Source organism: Sebastes umbrosus, chromosome 17 (genome assembly GCF_015220745.1).
Source record: "Sebastes umbrosus isolate fSebUmb1 chromosome 17, fSebUmb1.pri, whole genome shotgun sequence".
NCBI lineage: Eukaryota > Metazoa > Chordata > Actinopteri > Perciformes > Sebastidae > Sebastes > Sebastes umbrosus.
Window position 1 is genome coordinate 29,718,621 of NC_051285.1, and position 25,000 is coordinate 29,743,620.

Below are 25,000 nucleotides of genomic sequence, written 5' to 3' on the forward strand. Positions count from 1 at the left end.
ACATATACATATATACATATATGTATATATGTATATATATATATGTCAACGGCTATGTCAACAAAGCTTTACACAGCTGCTGGATATATAATAATATAATAATATAATAAGTTTACACGGCTGCACGGTGGTGCAGTGGTTAGCACTGGCGCCTCACAGCTAGAGGGTTGCAGGTTCGAATCCGGCTTGGGACCCTTCTGTGTGGAGTTTGCATGTTCTCCCCGTGTTAGCGTGGGTTTTCTCCGGGTACTCCGGTTTCCTCCCACAGTCCAAAGACATGCAGGTTAGGTTAATTGTGGACTCTAAAAAAATTGCCCGTAGGTGTGAATGTGAGCGTGAATGGTTGTCTGTCTCTATGTGTCAGCCCTGCGATGGACTGGCGACCTGTCCAGGGTGTACCCTGCCTTCGCCCAATGTCGGCTGGGATCGGCTCCAGCCCCCCCCGCGACCCCTAACGGGATAAGCGGTTGCAGATGGATGGATATAATAAGTTTACCGGTGGAGGCTGTGATGGAGGCGTCACTGGAGCTGATCTCCTGCTGGGTGTCCTTCATCATCAAACAGCTGACACCTGGACATGGGAGACTCTATTAGTGCATTTCTTTGCTGTGGACCACAGTGTTGGACAGACAGCGAGAACGCTGCCATGCTCAGGCCCTGTATAGAGTACAGAGTTTATCTGAACTCTCTGGCCTCTCAGGGCTTCCGTAGCGCCGTCTCTACTCCGCTAAACAAACTAAACTAAGTTAAGATATGAATTGAAATAGTCATGTCCAGCCTGTCTGTCCTGAATACTTCATAAGAATACTGAATAAGAGTACTTCATACTCACAGTGAGGTGACCCCTCCACTCCTCCTGGTCCCCTCCACTGTGAAGCCCTGCAGCACATCATCTAGAGTGGTGTTGGCTCTGGAAGAGGAGAGCAGTGGTCTGATTACCCACCTGTTGATGTCCTCCAGTAAACTGGGACTCTGCTGGGACCCACCTGTTGGTGTCCTCCAGTAGACTGGGACTCTGCTGGGACCCCGGAGACACCCTGAGCTCTTTCTTGTGGTCTGCGGGCGCTGCATCGGCACCGAGCTCACCTGAGAGGACGAATCAGTCGGGGACTTAACAACCCGATAACGTCACGCACTGCTGAACTCTTCCCAGAGAAACTACAGTCTGCTTACTGATCTGAACCGAGGCGTTGTCTCCTGTTCCTTCACCCTTCCTCCTGTCATCAGTATCACCTTCTTCATCCTCCTCTTCCTCCACCTCTGACCCAGCATCTGTTCAACAAAGCCAGATGTGTAAAACTCAGAGCACTCTGGATATTGCATTTTAAAAAATAGATATTTGAGAGTTTAGTTCACCTCTCTGCAGGTCACACCAGCCACGCTCTTCATCCTCACTGCCTCCGTCAACATGCTTTCCTCCCTCCTCCTCCTCCTCCTCCTCCTCTTCCACGTTTTCTTCTCCTTTAATGCACTCCATCTGTAATCTTTTCTCCGTTTCCTCGAACTCCTCTTTTGCCCCGTCCTCCTCCTCCTCCTCCTCTTCCTCCTCCACATAAACCCTTGGTTGACTGGTTCTCTCTTCACTCTGCTCCTGTTCAGATGCTCCTGCTCCCTCTCCTTCCTCTTCCTCTCCTCCTTCCTCAGTGAAGCTGGGAGATGCGGTACCTAACAGCCCTTCCTCTTCCTCAGTGAAGCTGGGAGATGCGGTACCTAACAGCCCTTCCTCCTGGCAGGCTGTGATGAAGCCCTCAGGACTGCTGGCAGAGTCTTCCTTGAGCGGTGGAGGCTGAAACATTGACCGTTAACATGTCATTTCTTATCTCCTTGGACCAACACAAAGCATATATGCAGATGTGAAGGACATAGACAGTATAGAGTATGGGATGTGGCTGGAGTGAAAGGTTTGGGTCCATCTAAGAAGCCCACTCTGGTGAATGAAAGCAGACCTTTACTGAGCTCTCTGTTGGTGTGGTGAAGCTCTCAGAGCTGAGGCGGCTGCACACCGGGGATTCTGGGAGGTTGGTCTCACCGATACCCGTCATCACACGCCGGCGTGCGTCTGTCAAAACACAACCCAGCAGTCATGTTGAGATCAGTTGAGGAAACACCAAGCACCGCCCACCAGCCGGAGCTCAAACCTTCTCATTCTACAGCTGAACAGATGATTCGGAGAACATCTGGGGAGAGAAATCGTTTGATTACAGGAACAGAATATTGATCCATATCTGATCAGCGCTGCCTGGTTTCACCGACTGATCAGAGCTGGTGAGTGATTGACAGCTGCTCAGAGACGGCAGACTCCAGATCAGCTCTGATTGCAGGTTTAAAGGTACATATTGAACAACTCTGGACAATCGTGTGATTAATTGTGATGACATAGTTGAATCCATTCACAGCCCCTAGTGTTTACATGAGGCTCACTGTGTGTGTGGTGGTACCTGGACTACGTGGGGTGCTGTTACAGGGGGGGGCTCGTCCGTTCACAGAGACACCGTGGAGTTTCTCCTGAGGCTGAGCTGGAGAGGAAGTGATGCTGGAGAGTTCAGCCAGCAGAGCCATGTCTAACCGAGCCCTGCACGCACACACACACGCACACGCACACACACACGCACGCACGCACGCACGCACGCACACACACACACAGAAAGATCAGCTTCTATGGAACTATTTCCTTTCTACCCCACTACACCCACCAACCGTATCACCTCGCAGAAGGAAGCATGCGTCTACTGATGGACGAGAGGCTCAGAGCGAACCACACCTTTACATCTCGTACAGTCACGAGCACAAAGCCTCTCATCCATGAGGAGATGCACGTCAGCTTCCTTCTGCACAGTGATACGGCTGGCGGCTGGAGTTTGGTAGAAAGAAAATAGTTCCTACATGAAACAACACGGTTAGTGTTGGGTGTATATAGCATCAGGATCAGGGTTCTTACAGGTTAGTGTTGGGTGTATACTGAGCATCAGCATCAGGGTTCTTACAGGTTAGTGTTGGGTGTATATAGCATCAGGATCAGGGTTCTTACAGGTTAGTGTTGGGTGTATACAGCATCAGGATCAGGGTTCTAACAGGTTAGTGTTGGGTGTATACTGAGCATCAGGATCAGGGTTCTAACAGGTTAGTGTTGGGTGTATACAGCATCAGGATCAGGGTCCTTACAGGTTAGTGTTGGGTGTATACAGCATCAGGATCAGGGTTCTTACAGGTTAGTGTTGGGTGTATACTGAGCATCAGGATCAGGGTTCTAACAGGTTAGTGTTGGGTGTATATAGCATCAGGATCAGGGTCCTTACAGGTTAGTGTTGGGTGTATATAGCATCAGGATCAGGGTTCTAACAGGTTAGTGTTGGGTGTATATAGCATCAGGATCAGGGTTCTTACAGGTTAGTGTTGGGTGTATACAGCATCAGGATCAGGGTTCTTACAGGTTAGTGTTGGGTGTATACAGCATCAGGATCAGGGTTCTTACAGGTTAGTGTTGGGTGTATACAGCATCAGGATCAGGGTCCTTACAGGTTAGTGTTGGGTGTATACAGCATCAGGATCAGGGTCCTTACAGGTTAGTGTTGGGTGTATACAGCATCAGGATCAGGGTTCTTACAGGTTAGTGTTGGGTGTATACAGCATCAGGATCAGGGTTCTTACAGGTTAGTGTTGGGTGTATACAGCATCAGGATCAGGGTTCTAACAGGTTAGTGTTGGGTGTATATAGCATCAGGATCAGGGTTCTTACAGGTTAGTGTTGGGTGTATACAGCATCAGGATCAGGGTTCTTACAGGTTAGTGTTGGGTGTATACTGAGCATCAGGATCAGGGTTCTAACAGGTTAGTGTTGGGTGTATATAGCATCAGGATCAGGGTTCTTACAGGTTAGTGTTGGGTGTATACAGCATCAGGATCAGGGTTCTTACAGGTTAGTGTTGGGTGTATATAGCATCAGGATCAGGGTTCTAACCGGTTAGTGTTGGGTGTATATAGCATCAGGATCAGGGTTCTAACAGGTTAGTGTTGGGTGTATACAGCATCAGGATCAGGGTTCTTACAGGTTAGTGTTGGGTGTATATAGCATCAGGATCAGGGTTCTTACAGGTTAGTGTTGGGTGTATACAGCATCAGGATCAGGGTTCTAACAGGTTAGTGTTGGGTGTATACAGCATCAGGATCAGGGTTCTTACAGGTTAGTGTTGGGTGTATACAGCATCAGGATCAGGGTTCTTACAGGTTAGTGTTGGGTGTATATAGCATCAGGATCAGGGTTCTTACAGGTTAGTGTTGGGTGTATACAGCATCAGGATCAGGGTTCTTACAGGTTAGTGTTGGGTGTATACAGCATCAGGATCAGGGTTCTTACAGGTTAGTGTTGGGTGTATATAGCATCAGGATCAGGGTTCTTACAGGTTAGTGTTGGGTGTATACAGCATCAGGATCAGGGTCCTTACAGGTTAGTGTTGGGTGTATACAGCATCAGGATCAGGGTTCTTACAGGTTAGTGTTGGGTGTATATAGCATCAGGATCAGGGTTCTTACAGGTTAGTGTTGGGTGTATATAGCATCAGGATCAGGGTTCTTACAGGTTAGTGTTGGGTGTATATAGCATCAGGATCAGGGTTCTTACAGGTTAGTGTTGGGTGTATATAGCATCAGGATCAGGGTTCTTACAGGTTAGTGTTGGGTGTATATAGCATCAGGATCAGGGTTCTTACAGGTTAGTGTTGGGTGTATACTGAGCATCAGGATCAGGGTTCTTACAGGTTAGTGTTGGGTGTATACAGCATCAGGATCAGGGTTCTTACAGGTTAGTGTTGGGTGTATATAGCATCAGGATCAGGGTTCTTACAGGTTAGTGTTGGGTGTATATAGCATCAGGATCAGGGTTCTTACAGGTTAGTGTTGGGTGTATATAGCATCAGGATCAGGGTTCTTACAGGTTAGTGTTGGGTGTATACAGCATCAGGATCAGGGTCCTTACAGGTTAGTGTTGGGTGTATACAGCATCAGGATCAGGGTTCTTACAGGTTAGTGTTGGGTGTATACAGCATCAGGATCAGGGTTCTTACAGGTTAGTGTTGGGTGTATATAGCATCAGGATCAGGGTCTTACAGGTTAGTGTTGGGTGTATATAGCATCAGGATCAGGGTTCTTACAGGTTAGTGTTGGGTGTATATAGCATCAGGATCAGGGTTCTTACAGGTTAGTGTTGGGTGTATATAGCATCAGGATCAGGGTTCTTACAGGTTAGTGTTGGGTGTATATAGCATCAGGATCAGGGTTCTTACAGGTTAGTGTTGGTGTATACTGAGCATCAGGATCAGGGTCCTTACAGGTTAGTGTTGGGTGTATACAGCATCAGGATCAGGGTTCTTACAGGTTAGTGTTGGGTGTATACAGCATCAGATCAGGGTTCTTACAGGTTAGTGTTGGGTGTATATAGCATCAGGATCAGGTTCTTACAGGTTAGTGTTGGGTGTATACAGCATCAGGATCAGGGTTCTTACAGGTTAGTGTTGGGTGTATACAGCATCAGGATCAGGGTCCTTACAGGTTAGTGTTGGGTGTATACAGCATCAGGATCAGGGTTCTTACAGGTTAGTGTTGGGTGTATATAGCATCAGGATCAGGGTTCTTACAGGTTAGTGTTGGGTGTATATAGCATCAGGATCAGGGTTCTTACAGTTAGTGTTGGGTGTATATGCATCAGGATCAGGGTTCTTACAGGTTAGTGTTGGGTGTATATAGCATCAGGATCAGGGTTCTTACAGGTTAGTGTTGGGTGTATACTGAGCATCAGGATCAGGGTTCTTACAGGTTAGTGTTGGGTGTATACTGAGCATCAGGATCAGGGTTCTTACAGGTTAGTGTTGGGTGTATACAGCATCAGGATCAGGGTTCTTACAGGTTAGTGTTGGGTGTATACTGAGCATCAGGATCAGGGTTCTAACAGGTTAGTGTTGGGTGTATACAGCATCAGGATCAGGGTTCTTACAGGTTAGTGGTGGGGTGTATACAGCATCAGGATCAGGGTTCTTACAGGTTAGTGTTGGGTGTATACTGAGCATCAGGATCAGGGTTCTAACAGGTTAGTGTTGGGTGTATATAGCATCAGGATCAGGGTTCTTACAGGGTAGTGTTGGGTGTATACAGCATCAGGATCAGGGTTCTTACAGGTTAGTGTTGGGTGTATACAGCATCAGGATCAGGGTTCTTACAGGTTAGTGTTGGTGTATATAGCATCAGGATCAGGGTTCTTACAGGTTAGTGTTGGGTGTATACAGCATCAGGATCAGGGTTCTAACAGGTTAGTGTTGGGTGTATACAGCATCAGGATCAGGGTTCTTACAGGTTAGTGTTGGGTGTATACAGCATCAGGATCAGGGTTCTTACAGGTTAGTGTTGGGTGTATACTAGCATCAGGATCAGGGTTCTTACAGGTTAGTGTTGGGTGTATACAGCATCAGGATCAGGGTTCTTACAGGTTAGTGTTGGGTGTATACAGCATCAGGATCAGGTTCTTTACAGGTGTAGTGTTGGTTGTATATAGCATCAGGATCAGGGTTCTTACAGGTTTAGTGTTGGGTGGTATACGAGCAGTCAGGATCAGGGGGTCCTTACAGGTTAGTGTTGGGTATATACAGCATCAGGATCAGGGTCTTACAGGTTAGTGTTTGGGTGTATATAGCATCAGGATCAGGGTTCTTACAGGTTAGTGTTGGGTGTATATAGCATCAGCGATCAGGGTTCTACAGGTTAGTGTTGGGTGTATATAGCATCAGGATCAGGGTTCTTACAGGTTAGTGTTGGTGTAGTATAGCATCAGGATCAGGTTCTTACAGGTTAGTGTTGGGTGTATATAGATCAGGATCAGGGTTCTAACAGGTTCGTGTGGGTGTATACAGCATCAGGATCAGGGTTCTTACAGGTTAGGTGTTGGGTGTATACAGCATCAGAGATCAGGGTTCTTACAGTTTAGTGTTGGGTGTATATAGCATCAGGATCAGGGTTCTTACAGGTTAGTGTTGGGTGTATACAGCATCAGGATCAGGGTTCTTACAGGTTACGTGTTGGGTGTATACAGCATCAGGATCAGGTTCTACAGGTTAGTGTTGGGTGTATATAGCATCAGGATCAGGGTTCTTACAGGTTAGTGTGGGTGTATACAGCATCAGGATCAGGGTCTACAGGTTAGTGTTGGGTGTATAGAGCATCAGGATCAGGGTTCTTACAGGTTAGTGTTGGGTGTATATAGCATCAGGAGCAGGGTTCTTACAGGTTAGTTGTTGGTGTGTATACAGCATCATGATCAGGGTTCTTACAGGTTAGTGTTGGGGTGTATACAGCATCAGGATCAAGGGTTCTTACAGGTAGTGTTGGGTGTATACAGCATCAGGATCAGGGTTCTTACAGGTTAGTGTTGGGTATAGCATCAGATAGGTACAGCATACAGCATTCAGGATCAGGGTTCTTACAGTTAGTGTTGGGTGTATACCAGCATCAGGATCAGGGTCTTTACAGGTTAGTGTTGGGTGTATACAGCATCAGGATCAGGGTCCTTACAGGTTAGTGTTGGGTGTATATAGCATCAGGATCAGGGTTCTTACAGGTTAGTGTTGGGTGTATATAGCATCAGGATCAGGGTTCTTACAGGTTAGTGTTGGGTGTATATAGCATCAGGATCAGGGTTCTTACAGGTTAGTGTTGGGTGTATATAGCATCAGGATCAGGGTTCTTACAGGTTAGTGTTGGGTGTATATAGCATCAGGATCAGGGTTCTTACAGGTTAGTGTTGGGTGTATACTGAGCATCAGGATCAGGGTTCTTACAGGTTAGTGTTGGGTGTATACAGCATCAGGATCAGGGTTCTTACAGGTTAGTGTTGGGTGTATATAGCATCAGGATCAGGGTTCTTACAGGTTAGTGTTGGGTGTATATAGCATCAGGATCAGGGTTCTTACAGGTTAGTGTTGGGTGTATATAGCATCAGGATCAGGGTTCTTACAGGTTAGTGTTGGGTGTATACAGCATCAGGATCAGGGTCCTTACAGGTTAGTGTTGGGTGTATACAGCATCAGGATCAGGGTTCTTACAGGTTAGTGTTGGGTGTATATAGCATCAGGATCAGGGTTCTTACAGGTTAGTGTTGGGTGTATATAGCATCAGGATCAGGGTTCTTACAGGTTAGTGTTGGGTGTATATAGCATCAGGATCAGGGTTCTTACAGGTTAGTGTTGGGTGTATATAGCATCAGGATCAGGGTTCTTACAGGTTAGTGTTGGGTGTATATAGCATCAGGATCAGGGTTCTTACAGGTTAGTGTTGGGTGTATATAGCATCAGGATCAGGGTTCTTACAGGTTAGTGTTGGGTGTATACTGAGCATCAGGATCAGGGTCCTTACAGGTTAGTGTTGGGTGTATACAGCATCAGGATCAGGGTTCTTACAGGTTAGTGTTGGGTGTATACAGCATCAGGATCAGGGTTCTTACAGGTTAGTGTTGGGTGTATATAGCATCAGGATCAGGGTTCTTACAGGTTAGTGTTGGGGTGTATACGAGCATCAGGTTCAGGGTTCTTACAGGTAGTGTTGGGTGTATACAGCATCAGGATCAGGGTTCTTACAGGTTAGTGTTGGGTGTATACAGCATCAGGATCAGGGTTCTTACAGGTTAGTGTTGGGTGTATATAGCATCAGGATCAGGGTTCTTAACAGGTTAGTGTTGGGTGTATATAGCATCAGGATCAGGGTTCTTACAGGTTAGTGTTGGGTTGTATACTAGCATCAGGATCAGGGTTCTTACAGGTTAGTGTTGGGTGTATACAGCATCAGGATCAGGGTTCTTTACAGGTTAGTGTTGGGTGTATTACTTAGCATCAGGATCAGGGTTCTTACAGGTTAGTGTTGGGGTGTATACGAGCATCAGGATCAGGGTTCTTACAGGTTAGTGTTGGGTGTATACAGCATCAGGGATCAGGGTTCTTACAGGTTAGTGTTGGGTGTATACTAGCATCAGGATCAGGGTTCTACAGGTTAGTGTTTGGGTGTATACTAGCATCCGGATCAGGGTCTTACAGGTTAGTGTTGTGGTGTATACATGCATCAGGATCAGGGTTCTTACAGGTTAGTGTTGGGTTGGGTATACTAGCATCAGGATCAGGGTTCTTACAGGTTAGTGTCTGGGTTGTATATAGCATCAGGATCAGGGTTCTCTACAGGTTAGTGTTGGGTGTATACAGCATCAGGATCAGGGTTCTTACAGGTTAGTGTTGGGGTATACAGCATCAGGATCGAGGGTCCTTACAGGTTAGTGTTGGGTGTATATAGCATCAGGATCAGGGTTCTTACAGGTAGTGTTGGGTGTATATAGCATCAGGATCAGGGTCTTACCAGGTTTAGTGTTGGGTGTATATAGCATCAGGATCAGGGTCTTACAGGTTAGTGTTGGGTGTATATAGCATCAGGATCAGGGTTCTTACAGGTTAGTGTTTGGGGTATATAGCATCAGGATCAGGGTTCTTACAGGTTTAGTGTTTGGGTGTATACGAGCATCAGGATCAGGGTTCTTACAGGTTAGTGTTGGGTGTATACAGCATCAGGATCAGGGTTTCTTACAGGTTAGTGTTGGGTGTATATAGCATCAGGATCAGGGTTTATTACAGGTTAGTGTTGGGGTGTATACTAGCATCAGGATCAGGGTTCTTAACAGGTTAGTGTTGGGTGTATACAGCATCAGGATCAGGGTTCTTACTAGGTTAGTGTTGGGTGTATACAGCATCAGGATCAGGGTTCTTACAGGTTAGTGTTGGGGTGTATATAGCATCAGGATCAGGGTTCTTACCGGTTAGTGTTGGGTGTATACTGCATCAGGATCAGGGTTCTTACAGGTTAGTGTTGGGTGTATAAGCATCAGGATCAGGGTTCTTACAGGTTAGTGTTGGGTTGTATACTAGCATCAGGATCAGGGTTCTACAGGTTAGTGTTGGGTGTATACTAGCATCAGGATCAGGGTCTTACAGGTTAGTGTTGTTGGTGTATACAGCATCAGGAATCAGGGTTCTTACAGGTTAGTGTTGGGTGTATATAGCATCAGGATCAGGGTTCTTACAGGTTAGTGTTGGGTGTATATAGCATCAGGATCAGGGTTCTTACAGGTTAGTGTTGGGTGTATATAGCATCAGGATCAGGGTTCTTACAGGTTAGTGTTGGGTGTATACAGCATCAGGATCAGGGTTCTTACAGGTTAGTGTTGGGTGTATACAGCATCAGGATCAGGGTTCTTACAGGTTAGTGTTGGTGTATATAGCATCAGGATCAGGGTTCTTACAGGTTAGTGTTGGGTGTATATAGCATCAGGATCAGGGTTCTTACAGGTTAGTGTTGGGTGTATATAGCATCAGGATCAGGGTTCTTACCGGTTAGTGTTGGGTGTATATAGCATCAGGATCAGGGTTCTTACAGGTTAGTGTTGGGTGTATATAGCATCAGGATCAGGGTTCTTACAGGTTAGTGTTGGGTGTATACTGAGCATCAGGATCAGGGTCCTTACAGGTTAGTGTTGGGTGTATACAGGCATCAGGATCAGGGTTCTTACAGGTTAGTGTTGGGTGTATACAGCATCAGGATCAGGGTTCTTACAGGTTAGTGTTGGGTGTATCCAGCATCAGGATCAGGGTTCTTACAGGTTAGTGTTGGGTGTATATAGCATCAGGATCAGGGTTCTTACAGGTTAGTGTTGGGTGTATACAGCATCAGGATCAGGGTTCTTACAGGTTAGTGTTGGGTGTATACAGCATCAGGATCAGGGTCCTTACAGGTTAGTGTTGGGTGTATACAGCATCAGGATCAGGGTTCTTACAGGTTAGTGTTGGGTGTATATAGCATCAGGATCAGGGTTCTTACAGGTTAGTGTTGGGTGTATATAGCATCAGGATCAGGGTTCTTACAGGTTAGTGTTGGGTGTATATAGCATCAGGATCAGGGTTCTTACAGGTTAGTGTTGGGTGTATATAGCATCAGGATCAGGGTTCTTACAGGTTAGTGTTGGGTGTATACTGAGCATCAGGATCAGGGTTCTTACAGGTTAGTGTTGGGTGTATACTGAGCATCAGGATCAGGGTTCTTACAGGTTAGTGTTGGGTGTATACAGCATCAGGATCAGGGTTCTTACAGGTTAGTGTTGGGTGTATACTGAGCATCAGGATCAGGGTTCTAACAGGTTAGTGTTGGGTGTATACAGCATCAGGATCAGGGTTCTTACAGGTTAGTGTTGGGTGTATACAGCATCAGGATCAGGGTTCTTACAGGTTAGTGTTGGGTGTATACTGAGCATCAGGATCAGGGTTCTAACAGGTTAGTGTTGGGTGTATATAGCATCAGGATCAGGGTTCTTACAGGTTAGTGTTGGGTGTATACAGCATCAGGATCAGGGTTCTAACAGGTTAGTGTTGTTGTATACAGCATCAGGATCAGGGTTCTTACAGGTTAGTGTTGGGTGTATATAGCATCAGGATCAGGGTTCTTACAGGTTAGTGTTGGTGTATACAGCATCAGGATCAGGGTTCTAACAGGTTAGTGTTGGGTGTATACAGCATCAGGATCAGGGTTCTTACAGGTTAGTGTTGGGTGTATACAGCATCAGGATCAGGGTTCTTACAGGTTAGTGTTGGGTGTATATAGCATCAGGATCAGGGGTTCTTACAGGTTAGTGTTGGGTGTATACAGCATCAGGATCAGGGTTCTTACAGGTTAGTGTTGGGTGTATACAGCATCAGGATCAGGGTTCTTACAGGTTAGTGTTGGGTGTATATAGCATCAGGATCAGGGTTCTTACAGGTTAGTGTTGGGTGTATACAGCATCAGGATCAGGGTCCTTACAGGTTAGTGTTGGGTATATACAGCATCAGGATCAGGGTCCTTACAGGTTAGTGTTGGGTGTATATAGCATCAGGATCAGGGTTCTTACAGGTTAGTGTTGGGTGTATATAGCATCAGGATCAGGGTTCTTACAGGTTAGTGTTGGGTGTATATAGCATCAGGATCAGGGTTCTTACAGGTTAGTGTTTGGGTGTATATAGCATCAGGATCAGGGTTTCTTACAGGTTAGTGTTGGGTGTATATAGCATCAGGATCAGGGTTCTTACAGGTTAGTGTTGGGTGTATATAGCATCAGGATCAGGGTTCTTACAGGTTAGTGTTGGGTGTATACTGAGCATCAGGATCAGGGTTCTTACAGGTTAGTGTTGGGTGTATACTGAGCATCAGGATCAGGGTTCTTACAGGTTAGTGTTGGGTGTATACAGCATCAGGATCAGGGTTCTTACAGGTTAGTGTTGGGTGTATACTGAGCATCAGGATCAGGGTTCTAACAGGTTAGTGTTGGGTGTATACAGCATCAGGATCAGGGTTCTTACAGGTTAGTGTTGGGTGTATACAGCATCAGGATCAGGGTTCTTACAGGTTAGTGTTGGGTGTATACTGAGCATCAGGATCAGGGTTCTAACAGGTTAGTGTTGGGTGTATATAGCATCAGGATCAGGGTTCTTACAGGTTAGTGTTGGGTGTATACTGAGCATCAGGATCAGGGTTCTAACAGGTTAGTGTTGGGTGTATACTGAGCATCAGGATCAGGGTTCTAACAGGTTAGTGTTGGGTGTATATAGCATCAGGATCAGGGTTCTTACAGGTTAGTGTTGGGTGTATACAGCATCAGGATCAGGGTTCTTACAGGTTAGTGTTGGGTGTATACAGCATCAGGATCAGGGTTCTTACAGGTTAGTGTTGGGTGTATACTGAGCATCAGGATCAGGGTTCTTACAGGTTAGTGTTGGGTGTATACAGCATCAGGATCAGGGTTCTTACAGGTTAGTGTTGGGTGTATACAGCATCAGGATCAGGGTTCTTACAGGTTAGTGTTGGGTGTATACTGAGCATCAGGATCAGGGTTCTTACAGGTTAGTGTTGGGTGTATACAGCATCAGGATCAGGGTTCTAACAGGTTAGTGTTGGGTGTATACTGAGCATCAGGATCAGGGTTCTTACAGGTTAGTGTTGGGTGTATACAGCATCAGGATCAGGGTTCTTACAGGTTAGTGTTGGGTGTATATAGCATCAGGATCAGGGTTCTTACAGGTTAGTGTTGGGTGTATACAGCATCAGGATCAGGGTTCTTACAGGTTAGTGTTGGGGTGTATACAGCATCAGGATCAGGGTTCTTACAGGTTAGTGTTGGGTGTATACAGCATCAGGATCAGGGTTCTTACAGGTTAGTGTTGGGTGTATACAGCATCAGGATCAGGGTTCTTACAGGTTAGTGTTGGGTGTATACTGAGCATCAGGATCAGGGTTCTTACAGGTTAGTGTTGGGTGTATACTGAGCATCAGGATCAGGGTTCTTACAGGTTAGTGTTGGGTGTATATAGCATCAGGATCAGGGTTCTTACAGGTTAGTGTTGGGTGTATACTGAGCATCAGGATCAGGGTTCTTACAGGTTAGTGTTGGGTGTATATAGCATCAGGATCAGGGTTCTTACAGGTTAGTGTTGGGTGTATACAGGATCAGGGTTCTTACAGGTTAGTGTTGGGTGTATATAGCATCAGGATCAGGGTTCTTACAGGTTAGTGTTGGGTGTATACAGCATCAGGATCAGGGTTCTTACAGGTTAGTGTTGGGTGTATACTGAGCATCAGGATCAGGGTCCTTACAGGTTAGTGTTGGGTGTATATAGCATCAGGATCAGGGTTCTTACAGGTTAGTGTTGGGTGTATACAGCATCAGGATCAGGGTTCTTACAGGTTAGTGCTGGGTGTATACAGCATCAGGATCAGGGTTCTTACAGGTTAGTGTTGGGTGTATATAGCATCAGGATCAGGGTTCTTACAGGTTAGTGTTGGGTGTATACAGCATCAGGATCAGGGTTCTTACAGGTTAGTGTTGGGTGTATATAGCATCAGGATCAGGGTTCTTACAGGTTAGTGTTGGGTGTATACTGAGCATCAGGATCAGGGTTCTTACAGGTTAGTGTTGGGTGTATACAGCATCAGGATCAGGGTTCTTACAGGTTAGTGTTGGGTGTATACAGCATCAGGATCAGGGTTCTTACAGGTTAGTGTTGGGTGTATATAGCATCAGGATCAGGGTTCTTACAGGTTAGTGTTGGGTGTATATAGCATCAGGATCAGGGTTCTTACAGGTTAGTGTTGGGTGTATACTGAGCATCAGGATCAGGGTTCTTACAGGTTAGTGTTGGGTGTATACTGAGCATCAGGATCAGGGTTCTTACAGGTTAGTGTTGGGTGTATATAGCATCAGGATCAGGGTTCTTACAGGTTAGTGTTGGGTGTATACAGCATCAGGATCAGGGTTCTTACAGGTTAGTGTTGGGTGTATACAGCATCAGGATCAGGGTTCTTACAGGTTAGTGTTGGGTGTATACTGAGCATCAGGATCAGGGTTCTTACAGGTTAGTGTTGGGTGTATACTGAGCATCAGGATCAGGGTCTGTTTTCTCCGAGGTGATTGGACAGCTCTCATATTCTGGGGAAGAAAACAGAGAAACTGAGTTCAACATTGACATTGATCTTCCTCACATGTTTAAACACTTCAGTGGCAGGAAACATCAGTGACTTACTGGAGTTGTGAGGATCCAGCAGCAGACTGCCAGTAGCTGCTGGTCTGCACACCTCCATCGTAACGTCTGCATCTTCTGGTGAACTGGATGTCTGGAGGAGACGTATCACATGTTCACTCTAACTCCCTCTCAACCCAGAGAGAACAAACTATTACTGAATGTTGAGAGCTGTGTTTGATTGATGAATGCATTTAGTGTAAAGGGAGTGTTAGTAAGAATCATAAATGTCTTGTTCACAGCTTCACCTGTGTCCGTTAAGTCAACTAAAGTCAGCGTCCTGTTGCTGGCGCTTGTGCTCGCTCTACATAGACATGAAGGAGCATTGCTCAACACAGTGAGGAGACACACGTCAGCTAAAAGCACAATATCACTCTATATTTCAGCTGCTTGGCAGTAATGTTAGCTGACCAGACCAAGGTCTCTCCATGAATCAATGCTGATCCTAGTGTTGGCTTTTCCCGCCTCAGCCTCCCGACCGCGGCCGGAGGGAACGGGGGAGACGCCGGAGTTTTGGTCGGAGACGACAACGTTTCTCTCTGCGGAGCCCCGTCACTTCACAAGACACGGGAAACCTCTGTTGGTCTGGAGGAGCTGCAGCAGTTATTTCTGCACAAACGTCCACTGAACATTCACTAGATATTCTCAGAGCTAAACTAACTCTTCTGCAGTGTGGAGTGAGCAGCATGCACGTGAGAGGTGGAGAGAGAGAGAGAGAAGGAGCGTGGTGTGTGAGTGAAGGCAGGCAGAGGAGCAAAGGAGCAGAGACTCCGGTCCTGGAGACCAAAGCTACGGTCTCCCCCGCGTCCTCTGACCGCGGCCAACACTGTTAAACAGCTTCACTAGATACAACCAAGAGGTTTTGGTGCTTCACTGGAGTTTGTGTTGGAGTCTGAGTCTGAACAGCGGAGACACACGAGAGACCATGAGACACCGACCAGCAATGATTTATACCTGAACAAGTTACTAACAGGAACTTTAAAGCTTCAGTAGGCAGTATGTTTGTTCTGAGAGAGACTAGACTTCTTCTCAACAGTGTGTTGAGTAAAGCCGTGTACTGTACCTGCTGCTCCTCAGGGAGGATGTGGAGCAGGCTGCGGTCCAGAGCTGATGTGTACCGGCTCAGCTCCTCGGTGCTGAGATCAGCTCCCTCTGACCGTCTCTCTGTCATGGAGCATCCTGAGGAGAGGAGAGGCAGCGACCGGCCCTCCTCCTCCTCATGCCGCTGCTCTTCAGCCGGATAGTGATTCAGCCATAAAGCCAGCTCCTCCTGGCTCAGCAGCTCCCAGACTCTGCTGAGGAGCTGGGCCTCCAGGTTCTTCCCCCAGTCCTCCCCCCGGTGTGGTACCAGACTGTACTGCTTTGAACGTGGTCCGACAGCAGCACTGACTCCTGAGAGATCTGTAGAGGACAGAGAGAAGGAGGAGACGGAGGAGGCACGGGGGGAGTCGGTGTAGATATAGGAGGGAGCGTCTCTGAGCCCGGTCACTGAGTCCAGCTGCTCCTCCCCTCTGTGGTCCAGCTGGGGGGGGTTCTCCACTGTGTCCAGGCTCCTGGTGGCCTCCCGCAGCAGCTCCCGGGACACTTTGAGGTTGACAGCGATGGTGCTGATCTGCTGATCCATTGTTCTTCTGGACAGCTCCAGGTCTTCCAGCTGCTCCACCAGCTCCCGGTCTGTGTCTGCCTCTGGTTCAGGTTCCTCCTCAACACTCACTGAGGCAAACTCACCGAGCAGAGGACGCACGTCTGTGTAAGATGGTGTAGCTGTATACACATGGTGGAGCGGTGATCCTCCCACCGTATACTCGTCTCTGTCCCTCCCCAGCTCCGGCTCTGCTCCTCTGTACAGCCGTCTGTCCAGGTGGACCTGTCTCTCTACTACTGTGTCTGCCTTCATTACAGCTGGCCTGATGCTTCTCTGGACAACTGAAGGAGACAGAAGAGTTATATATGATATATATATGATATATTATAATCAATCTGTGAGGTCTGAAACACGCACAGTAAACACACTTTTACATATTTCCAAACCATTAGTTGTGTAATTGCACACAGCCTTTCATCCCTTCTAAGGCTGAGGCGTTAACGCAGGTTTAACTCTAACACCACTTTTATTTAACGCATTAACAGAACTTGTAACGGGCTCAGTTTAAAGGAAAACCTGATGAATCCATCGGTACCAACCATGTCAGACTAGCTGGTCATGAAGGAGGTTAAATAACACTCCAAACTGTCATGTCCATGTTCAAAGGGGTCCCTTGACCTCTGACCTCCAGATCAGTGAATGTAAATGGGTTCTATGTGTACCCACGAGTCTCCCCTTTACAGACATGCCCACTTTATGATAATCTCATGCAGTTTGGGGCAAGTCATAGTCAAGTCAGCACACTGACACACTGACAGCTGTTGTTGCCTGTTGGGCTGCAGTTTGCCATGTTATGATTGGAGCATATTGTTTTATGCTAAATGCAGTAGCTGTGAGGGTTTCTGATCAATATCTGTCATTGATCTGTGTTGTTAATTGATTTACAATAATACATATATACATACATTTACATAAAGCAGCATATTAGTCCTCTCCCATGTTGATAAGAGGATTAAATACTGGACTGATCTCCTTTAAGGTTCATTTAGAACAGATGAAACATGTGTGATTAAGTATTTTAATCGACTGACAGCACTAATCTTTATCTTTTTGAGTACACATGGGAACCCTACCTGTTTGTGTGTTGTGCTCAGTACCGCTCTGTACTGGTTCCCCAACACTGGTGTGCTGTGCTGTGGTCTGGACCTCCGGCCCGCCGCTCAGCTGCTCCTCCAGGGAGAACCTCTGCAGATACAGAGACACACATACAAACAGGTGGATCAAGTGAAGGCTGAGGATCACAGTACAGGATGGAATCTGTTCTGTTTCGGAGGCCCGTAATACCATATTCATTCAAGAAGTCATTATTAGAAACAGTATAAACAAAAGTATGACGTTGACCTTGCGGAGCCCGAAGCATGAGGCCCACCTTGATGTCCTGTTGTAAGGTGTAGCTCAGGTTCTGCAGGCTGCAGGTGCGGTCCTGAGGCTGCAGCCGTAGGCCCTTCAGGACCACATCATAGTACGGCTGTGGGACGCTGCTGTCTGCTGCCAGGGCCCGGCCTGCATCCAGCACCTGTTTGATCCCGTCCGGGTCCACCGTGCCCCACGGCTCATCATCTGAAACCACGTATGAAACTCTCACAAAACTCAATGCTGTTTTTCAACTGAAGTATTGATGAGACTGAAATCTCTTGAGCAACAGGAGAGGAGAGGAGACAACACACAATGCTAGTAGCTGCAGTACCTGTGTAGAGCTCCTGGATCAGAGCACACAGACTGTAGACGTCAGCCTGCTCCGTGCACGGTCGCTGTCTGATGACCTCTGGAGCAGCCCATCTGTAAAGGCTGGGGGGCAGGACGATGTGCACGGGGGGTCTGACACATGCACTTTGTCTGCTGGACACAGAACAACGATTAGAATCAGGAGTGTAGTGAAACACGGTTTATTTAGCAGGACTGAAGACCCTCTCCAGACTCTTCTATGGTCTTATTGATAATCATCCACCCGGTTAATAACAGGTTTCCATTCAGCGTCGCTCGTATTCACTACAGACCAACACATTCATGAACTGTGTGTCATGATGTAGTGCTGCTGTAGGCGTCATGTGCTGGTTCAGGTAGAGCCTCTGGCTGCCACAGATGACTGACTCTAGCTGACAGTGAGAGTTATGAGTGACTTAACACTCAGGTCGTCTTTTCACTACTTTTTAAAACCTCTTTTTTAAAGGTCCAGTGTGGAGGATTTAAGCTCAGTTCAGACTACACGACTTCACAGTGGTCAGACCGCTGTCCCGTTCTCTCTACACGACCTGCTGTCCAGTAATCAGGAGTCTTTAAGTCTGACCGGCGACAGGAGGTCACACACTACCAGATCTTTCACCAGGAGGAATCCCCGATGACGTCTCCAGACTACGTTCATCATGAAAACACATGTGAGAAATAAACACACGGTAATGACGTGATGCCGTACGGAGAGACACACTGCTGATGATGATGATGGTACGTGTTAGGTGATGCCGTACGGAGAGACACACTGCTGATGTTGGTACGTGTTAGGTGATGCCGTACGGAGAGACACACTGCTGATGTTGGTACGTGTTAGGTGATGCCGTACGGAGAGACACACTGCTGATGTTGGTACATGTTAGGTGATGCCGTACGGAGAGACACTGCTGATGTTGGTACGTGTTAGGTGATGCCGTACGGAGACACACTGCTGATGTTGGTACGTGTTAGGTGATGCCGTACGGAGAGACACACTGCTGATGTTGGTACATGTTAGGTGATGCCGTACGGAGAGACACACTGCTGATGTTGGTACGTGTTAGGTGATGCCGTACGGAGACACACTGCTGATGTTGGTACGTGTTAGGTGATGCCGTACGGAGAGACACACTGCTGATGTTGGTGTTGGTATGTGTTAGGTGATGCCGTACGGAGACACACTGCTGATGTTGGTACGTGTTAGGTGATGCCGTACGGAGAGACACACTGCTGATGTTGGTACATGTTAGGTGATGCCGTACGGAGACACACTGCTGATGTTGGTACATGTTAGGTGATGCCGTACGGAGACACACTGCTGATGTTGGTACGTGTTAGGTGATACCGTACGGAGACACACTGCTGATGTTGGTACGTGTTAGGTGATGCCGTACGGAGACACACTGCTGATGTTGGTACATGTTAGGTGATGCCGTACGGAGAGACACACTGCTGATGTTGGTACATGTTAGGTGATACCGTACGGAGAGACACACTGCTGATGTTGGTACATGTTAGGTGATGCCGTACGGAGACACACTGCTGATGTTGGTACGTGTTAGGTGATGCCGTACGGAGACACACTGCTGATGTTGGTACGTGTTAGGTGATGCCGTACGGAGACACACTTCTGATGTTGGTACGTGTTAGGTGATGCCGTACGGAGACACACTGCTGATGTTGGTACGTGTTAGGTGATACCAGACGGAGAGACACACTGCTGATGTTGGTGTTGGTACGTGTTAGGTGATACCAGACGGAGAGACACTGCTGATGTTGGTGTTGGTACGTGTTAGGTGATGCCGTACGGAGAGACCTGCCTGCCTACCTGGGGACCATGAAGCCTAGACCAGTCAGTTTGGCTACGGTGAACTTGGTGAGGACCACGCTGTAGGAGGACAGGCTCCTCATCACCAGGCCTCCGCTGTGGATGTACTGCAGACCTTCACAGACCTGCAGCATCACCGACAGCAGCCAGCTGTCCTGCAGCACCGGGAACTCTGCACGCTGCAGGGACAGGAAGTACACACACACACGCACACGCACGCACACGCACACGCACACGCACACAACATAGCATTTAAAATCCATCGTTTCCACTAGTTAGCATCAGAGGAGAGTGATTCATCTGCCCATCTCCTGAGGATGAAACAAGCCCCAAAAGGCCTGTGGATGCTTAAAACCTGAAATATGAACCACTTGGTGGCACCAGAGTGAAACTCAGGGATCACCAGAGTCAGTACGACTAATCATCTGACTACCATGAACATCTGGACAGTTACATGTCAATCCATCATGAACATCTGGACAGTTACATGTCAATCCATCATGAACATCTGGACAGTTACATGTCAATCCATCATGAACATCTGGACAGTTACATGTCAATCCATCACATATCTGTTGAGGTATCTTAGTCTGACTGACCAACATCACCATCCCAAAGCTAACATAAGGGGTCTCCCCGGCAGCCTCCTGGTGGAGGTGCGTACCGTACAAACAGGATGCATTAGGTTTGATACCTGCTGGCCTTGTGTTGCATGTCCTACCCATCATTAATCTCTACCCTGTCAGCCAGCTAACAGAGGAACAAGTCTCTAAAGCCTCCCTCTCATGTGTCCTGTGTGTGTGATGGAGGAGAGGACCCTCCTCCAGGCTCCAGCTGTGTCTCTGGTACCCTGTGGTGCAGCAGGTTGTGCAGCGTGCCGACGTCCACCGGCTCAAACACCAGACTGGTCCTGTGGAGGTCGTCGGACAGACTCACTGCCATCAGCTGCAGCAGCTGGGGGTGTAACAGCTGGCTGGCACGCACGCACACACACACACACACACACACACACACACTTTCTAGTTAGTCATGACATGTATGATAGTCTGCGACAGCTGATGTGCAGCAGAATGCTGGCCTCGTACTCGGGCACGGTACGGATCAGTCGTACCGAATGTGAAAACACCCTCAGTGTAAGGTGGTCCATCCAATCGCCTGCAGTTATTCTGGTCAGTTTAGGTCCGGCCGATGTACGCTCGTAATTAATAAAACAATCAAAATAAAAGATGAGTTATGTTATTAAACTCACATTAAATTAAGATTACTGGCAAGAGCTGCTTAAAGAAAGCCTGTTTATTCAGTGGTTATCTCGGGAAAGAGGACTGGGAATTAAAATAAATAAATGACTCAATAAATAAATGTCATTAAATGTAGCAAAAATAATTTAAAAAATAAATGTAGCTATTAATTAATTAATTGATAAAAAGTGAAATAAATTGATATTTCTGTAATAATTTGCTTCTTTAGTTATTTATCTTTGTATTAATTCCCTTATTTATTTACTTACTCTTCTGTTTAATTTTCCCTTTTATTTATTTATGTAATTATTTTTATTTATTTTAGTATTTATTTTTACATTTCTTTATTTATTGTTTGTTTATTTTTAAATGTGTGTATTTATTTATGTATTTATTATTTTATTACCAGGCCGATTCCCGGCGGCATTTAATGACATTTATTTATTAATTATTTATTTATTTTGGCAGGTTCTGTCCTCCGTACTCATACGCCTCTTTAGACCATGAGGGGAAGAACAGATCCTTTCACACACAACAGGCTAGAAAGAACTCAAACCCAGAGCTTCTGGTGACCACAGCAGTGACTGTGAGGGTCCACAGGCCGGACGTAGACTGTGAGAATGTGGTTAGATCATTATAACTTCTATAAGTATTGTTACCTTTAATACAGATGCACATGAAGAACAGATATTGATTAAATGGATTCCAGCTCTAAATACAGACGTGTTCCGTTAAACGCAGCGCTTCCCTTCTTCCTTGTAGTAAACTCGTTACTTTAGAAATCCTCAAGATAACAACCAGAGACTTTCCTCCCACAGCCGTCCCGTCCCGTCCCGTCCCGTCCCGTCCGTCCCGTCCCGTCCCGTCCCGTCCCGTCCCGTCCCGTCCCGTCCCGTCCCGTCCCGTCCCGTCTCACCTGCAGTAGTCTTGTTCTATGAGCAGCAGGTCCAGATGGGCTGTCTGACGGCCCCTCGTTGTCTTTACTGAGACTCTGGAGCCCCTCCAGCTGGACCTGAAACACACTGCATGCTCATCAATGTGATAAATACTGTACGTCCCTGGGTTGGTTTGAGATAGTCCTGGTCATGTCATTTTAAACCTGATCTCTGATCCGTCTCATTAGAACGTTACTTTAGTGAGCAGATAATAAACGTAAATCATTTATCCTCCAGTCATCGGTGTGACTCTCTGAGGAGAAACCAGAGTCTTAATAACTTGAGATTAACTGATTGTCTGATCATGATTTGATAAAAGATTGCTTCCGATATCTCAATCAATACATAAATAATAATTAGGGCTGTCAAAGTTAACGCACATTTTTAAGTTTTAACGCCAATAATTTCTTTAACGCATTAATGCAACTTGTGATTTTGAGGTTTTAGTGGCTCAGTTTGATATCACATGGAGTTTGAGCATATAGTTTTATGCATAATGCAGTACCTGTGAGGGTTTCTGGATCAATATCTGTCATTGATCTGTGTTGTTCATTGATTTATAATAATTAATATATACATACATTTACATAAAGCAGCATATTAGTCCACTCCCATGTTGATAAGAGGATTAAATACTGGACTGATCTCCCTTTAAGGTTCATTTAGAACAGATACAACATGTGTGATTAATTTGAGATTAATCATGATTAACTATTTTAAGTGATTGACAGCCCTATAATCAATACATAAATAATAAATAAACTCTTCATTAGAGATGATTTAATAAGTGAGATGTAATGTGAGTCTCACTCCGGCCAGCAGGCGGAGCTGCAGCCTCGTCTCTACTGACACTGACTGTCTCAGCCCAGTGAGAGAACCAGAGTCCATCTCCTCATACTGTATGTGTCCACACACTTGTTTTTGTATTCTGTGGTTCTAGCCGTGGTTCTAGATGTGGTTCTAGCCGTGGTTCTAGCCGTGGTTCTAGCCGTGGTTCTAGCCTTGGTTCTAGCCTTGGTTCTAGTCGTGGTTCTAGTCGTGGTTCTAGCCGTGGCTCTATCCGTGGCTCTAGCCGTGGCTCTATCCGTGGTTCTAGCCGTGGTTCTAGCCGTGGCTCTAGCCGTGGCTCTAGCCGTGGCTCTATCCGTGGCTCTAGCCGTGGCTCTAGCCGTGGCTCTATCCGTGGTTCTAGCCGTGGTTCTAGCCGTGGCTCTAGCCGTGGCTCTAGCCGTGGCTCTATCCGTGGTTCTAGCCGTGGTTCTAGCCTTGGTTCTAGCCGTGGTTCTAGCCGTGTGGTTCTAGCCGTGTGGTTCTAGCCGTGGTTCTAGCCGTGTGGTTGTAGCTGTGGTTTTAGTCGTGGCTCTAGCCGTGGTTCTAGCCTTGGTTCTAGCCTTGGTTCTAGCCATGTGGTTGTAGCTGTGGTTCTAGCCGTGGTTCTAGCTGTGGTTCTGAGTGACTCAGTGCTGGTCTTACCTGGTGATGGAGGTCAACGAGCCAGAGGTGAAGGAGAGCAGAGGTTCATCATCAGCCGGGCTCAGATCTCTGTCTCTGATCAGTGGAACAGATGCTGGAACAGCCAACATCTGGCCTCGCTGGTTAACACACACCTGGACACACGCACACACACACACACACACACACACACACACACACACAAACACACACACACGCACACACACTCTCACACAAACACACACACACGCACGCACGCACGCACACACACACACACACACACACACACACACACACACACACACACACACACACACACACACACACACACACACACATGAGGAGAACACTCAGTGAGATTTATGATATCACTCTCTCATTTATTTGGTTTATGTCATTCCCTCTGAAAACAGGCGGTGCCCCAAATCTAATGAGTGCAATATTTAATTTCTAGAGGTAGTAATTAGTGCTGCAGTACTGTAGGAAGGGAGATACTGTGCGTGATATATACTGTATATATATATGATACCTTTCCAAAGCCTAAACAGAGGGCTGTTGTACAGGAAGACCTGCTGTTCGTCCTCTTGTTGAACTGCACATCAGTTCCACTAACAGGAGTAAAAACACACAAACGTATCAGGTGATTATTCAGCACACAGCCACCAACAGAACTGTACACCGTTCATTATAACATTATTCTGATTTCCTGATGTTTCCACCGCAGGAACAAAAAGCAAAAAAAGAAAATCAAATTGTAGATAAACTCTTCAAAGAAAGCAAAAAGACATGGAACATGAGACAGTATGATGTTGTAGGTGTCTGAGCAACACGGCGTTTGGTGCCCCGTACCGTGCTTTTATGCGATCCAGCAGAGATAGCGGGTGCAACAAGGTGGAGGTGGACGTGTGGGTCGGGCTCCGGCTCTGACACAGCTGCTGCATAGAGGACATGCAGCTCTCCAGGAAGTCCTGCATCTGATGAGATAGAAGCAGTTTGAGTTCCAGGCGTATCAGGTTATCTCTGCCTCTGTTGCTTCCATTGTCTCCTGTTAGTCCCTCAACTTTATGGACGTGCAATGCTGAATCCCCGGAGAACCTCTTTCAATAATCAAACTGGACCCTCGTTTTAAGTAACGACTGCTTCCACTGTGCATGTCACACTTCACCAACACTCAGAGAGAGGACGCTGACACGCTTACCTTGGCGCCGCCGTCCTGCTTCACGGCCCTGAGCCAGTCAAAGGGCGTCCTGCCTTCCCCATCATGGAGTCTTAGATCTCCTCCAGCATCCAGCAGGCCGCTCACCACCGACGGGTTACCGGAGAATACGCCTGCATGAACCGGGGTGCTCTGGTCCTCACAGCGACTAGAAGACAGTCAATCATGTAATCAATATGCTGTCACCTGATAACTCTCCTTCTCTGTGTTGCAGACGGTGAATGTGAACACACCAGCGGTGGGACAACGTCACAAGTAAGTCTCAAGTCTTGGCTCGGACGGGTCAAGTTCTAAGTCAAGTCCAAGTTTTATAACTTTTACATTAGTGCTGTGGATCCATTAAAGTATTTAATCGTGATAA

The 25,000-nt window shown here is 46.8% G+C and overlaps 2 protein-coding genes across 7 annotated transcripts in view; one reads left to right on the forward strand and one right to left on the reverse strand.

Annotated features, from left to right (window-relative positions):
- The window catches only part of LOC119476123 (protein NLRC3-like), an 82,976-nt gene that overhangs the window by 14,683 nt on the left and 43,293 nt on the right, over nucleotides 1–25,000 (forward strand). The gene's annotated exons all lie outside the window — the stretch shown is intronic.
- Nucleotides 498–25,000, reverse strand: part of LOC119476119 (inactive serine/threonine-protein kinase TEX14-like) — a 24,977-nt gene continuing 474 nt past the window's right edge. Inside the window, exons 3-22 of one of the 4 annotated variants that reach the window (XM_037749338.1) lie at nucleotides 24,622–24,787; nucleotides 24,273–24,397; nucleotides 23,953–24,031; nucleotides 23,445–23,578; nucleotides 21,953–22,048; nucleotides 20,648–20,771; nucleotides 19,799–19,977; nucleotides 17,951–18,099; nucleotides 17,633–17,823; nucleotides 17,337–17,448; nucleotides 15,682–16,544; nucleotides 14,622–14,712; nucleotides 14,452–14,548; nucleotides 2,439–2,572; nucleotides 1,947–2,059; nucleotides 1,357–1,786; nucleotides 1,174–1,272; nucleotides 987–1,086; nucleotides 833–910; nucleotides 498–571 (exon numbers count right to left, since the gene is read on the reverse strand). In XM_037749338.1, coding sequence (XP_037605266.1) covers nucleotides 520–571; nucleotides 833–910; nucleotides 987–1,086; nucleotides 1,174–1,272; nucleotides 1,357–1,786; nucleotides 1,947–2,059; nucleotides 2,439–2,572; nucleotides 14,452–14,548; nucleotides 14,622–14,712; nucleotides 15,682–16,544; nucleotides 17,337–17,448; nucleotides 17,633–17,823; nucleotides 17,951–18,099; nucleotides 19,799–19,977; nucleotides 20,648–20,771; nucleotides 21,953–22,048; nucleotides 23,445–23,578; nucleotides 23,953–24,031; nucleotides 24,273–24,397; nucleotides 24,622–24,787 — 3,412 coding nt within the window. In that variant the 3' untranslated portion in view covers nucleotides 498–519. Of the gene's footprint in view, nucleotides 572–828; nucleotides 911–986; nucleotides 1,087–1,173; nucleotides 1,273–1,356; nucleotides 1,787–1,946; nucleotides 2,060–2,438; nucleotides 2,573–14,451; nucleotides 14,549–14,621; nucleotides 14,713–15,681; nucleotides 16,545–17,336; nucleotides 17,449–17,632; nucleotides 17,824–17,950; nucleotides 18,103–19,798; nucleotides 19,978–20,647; nucleotides 20,772–21,952; nucleotides 22,049–23,444; nucleotides 23,579–23,952; nucleotides 24,032–24,272; nucleotides 24,398–24,621; nucleotides 24,788–25,000 lie in introns of all 4 variants that reach the window. The other 3 variants (XM_037749339.1, XM_037749337.1, XM_037749340.1) reach the window with 3 other exon arrangements.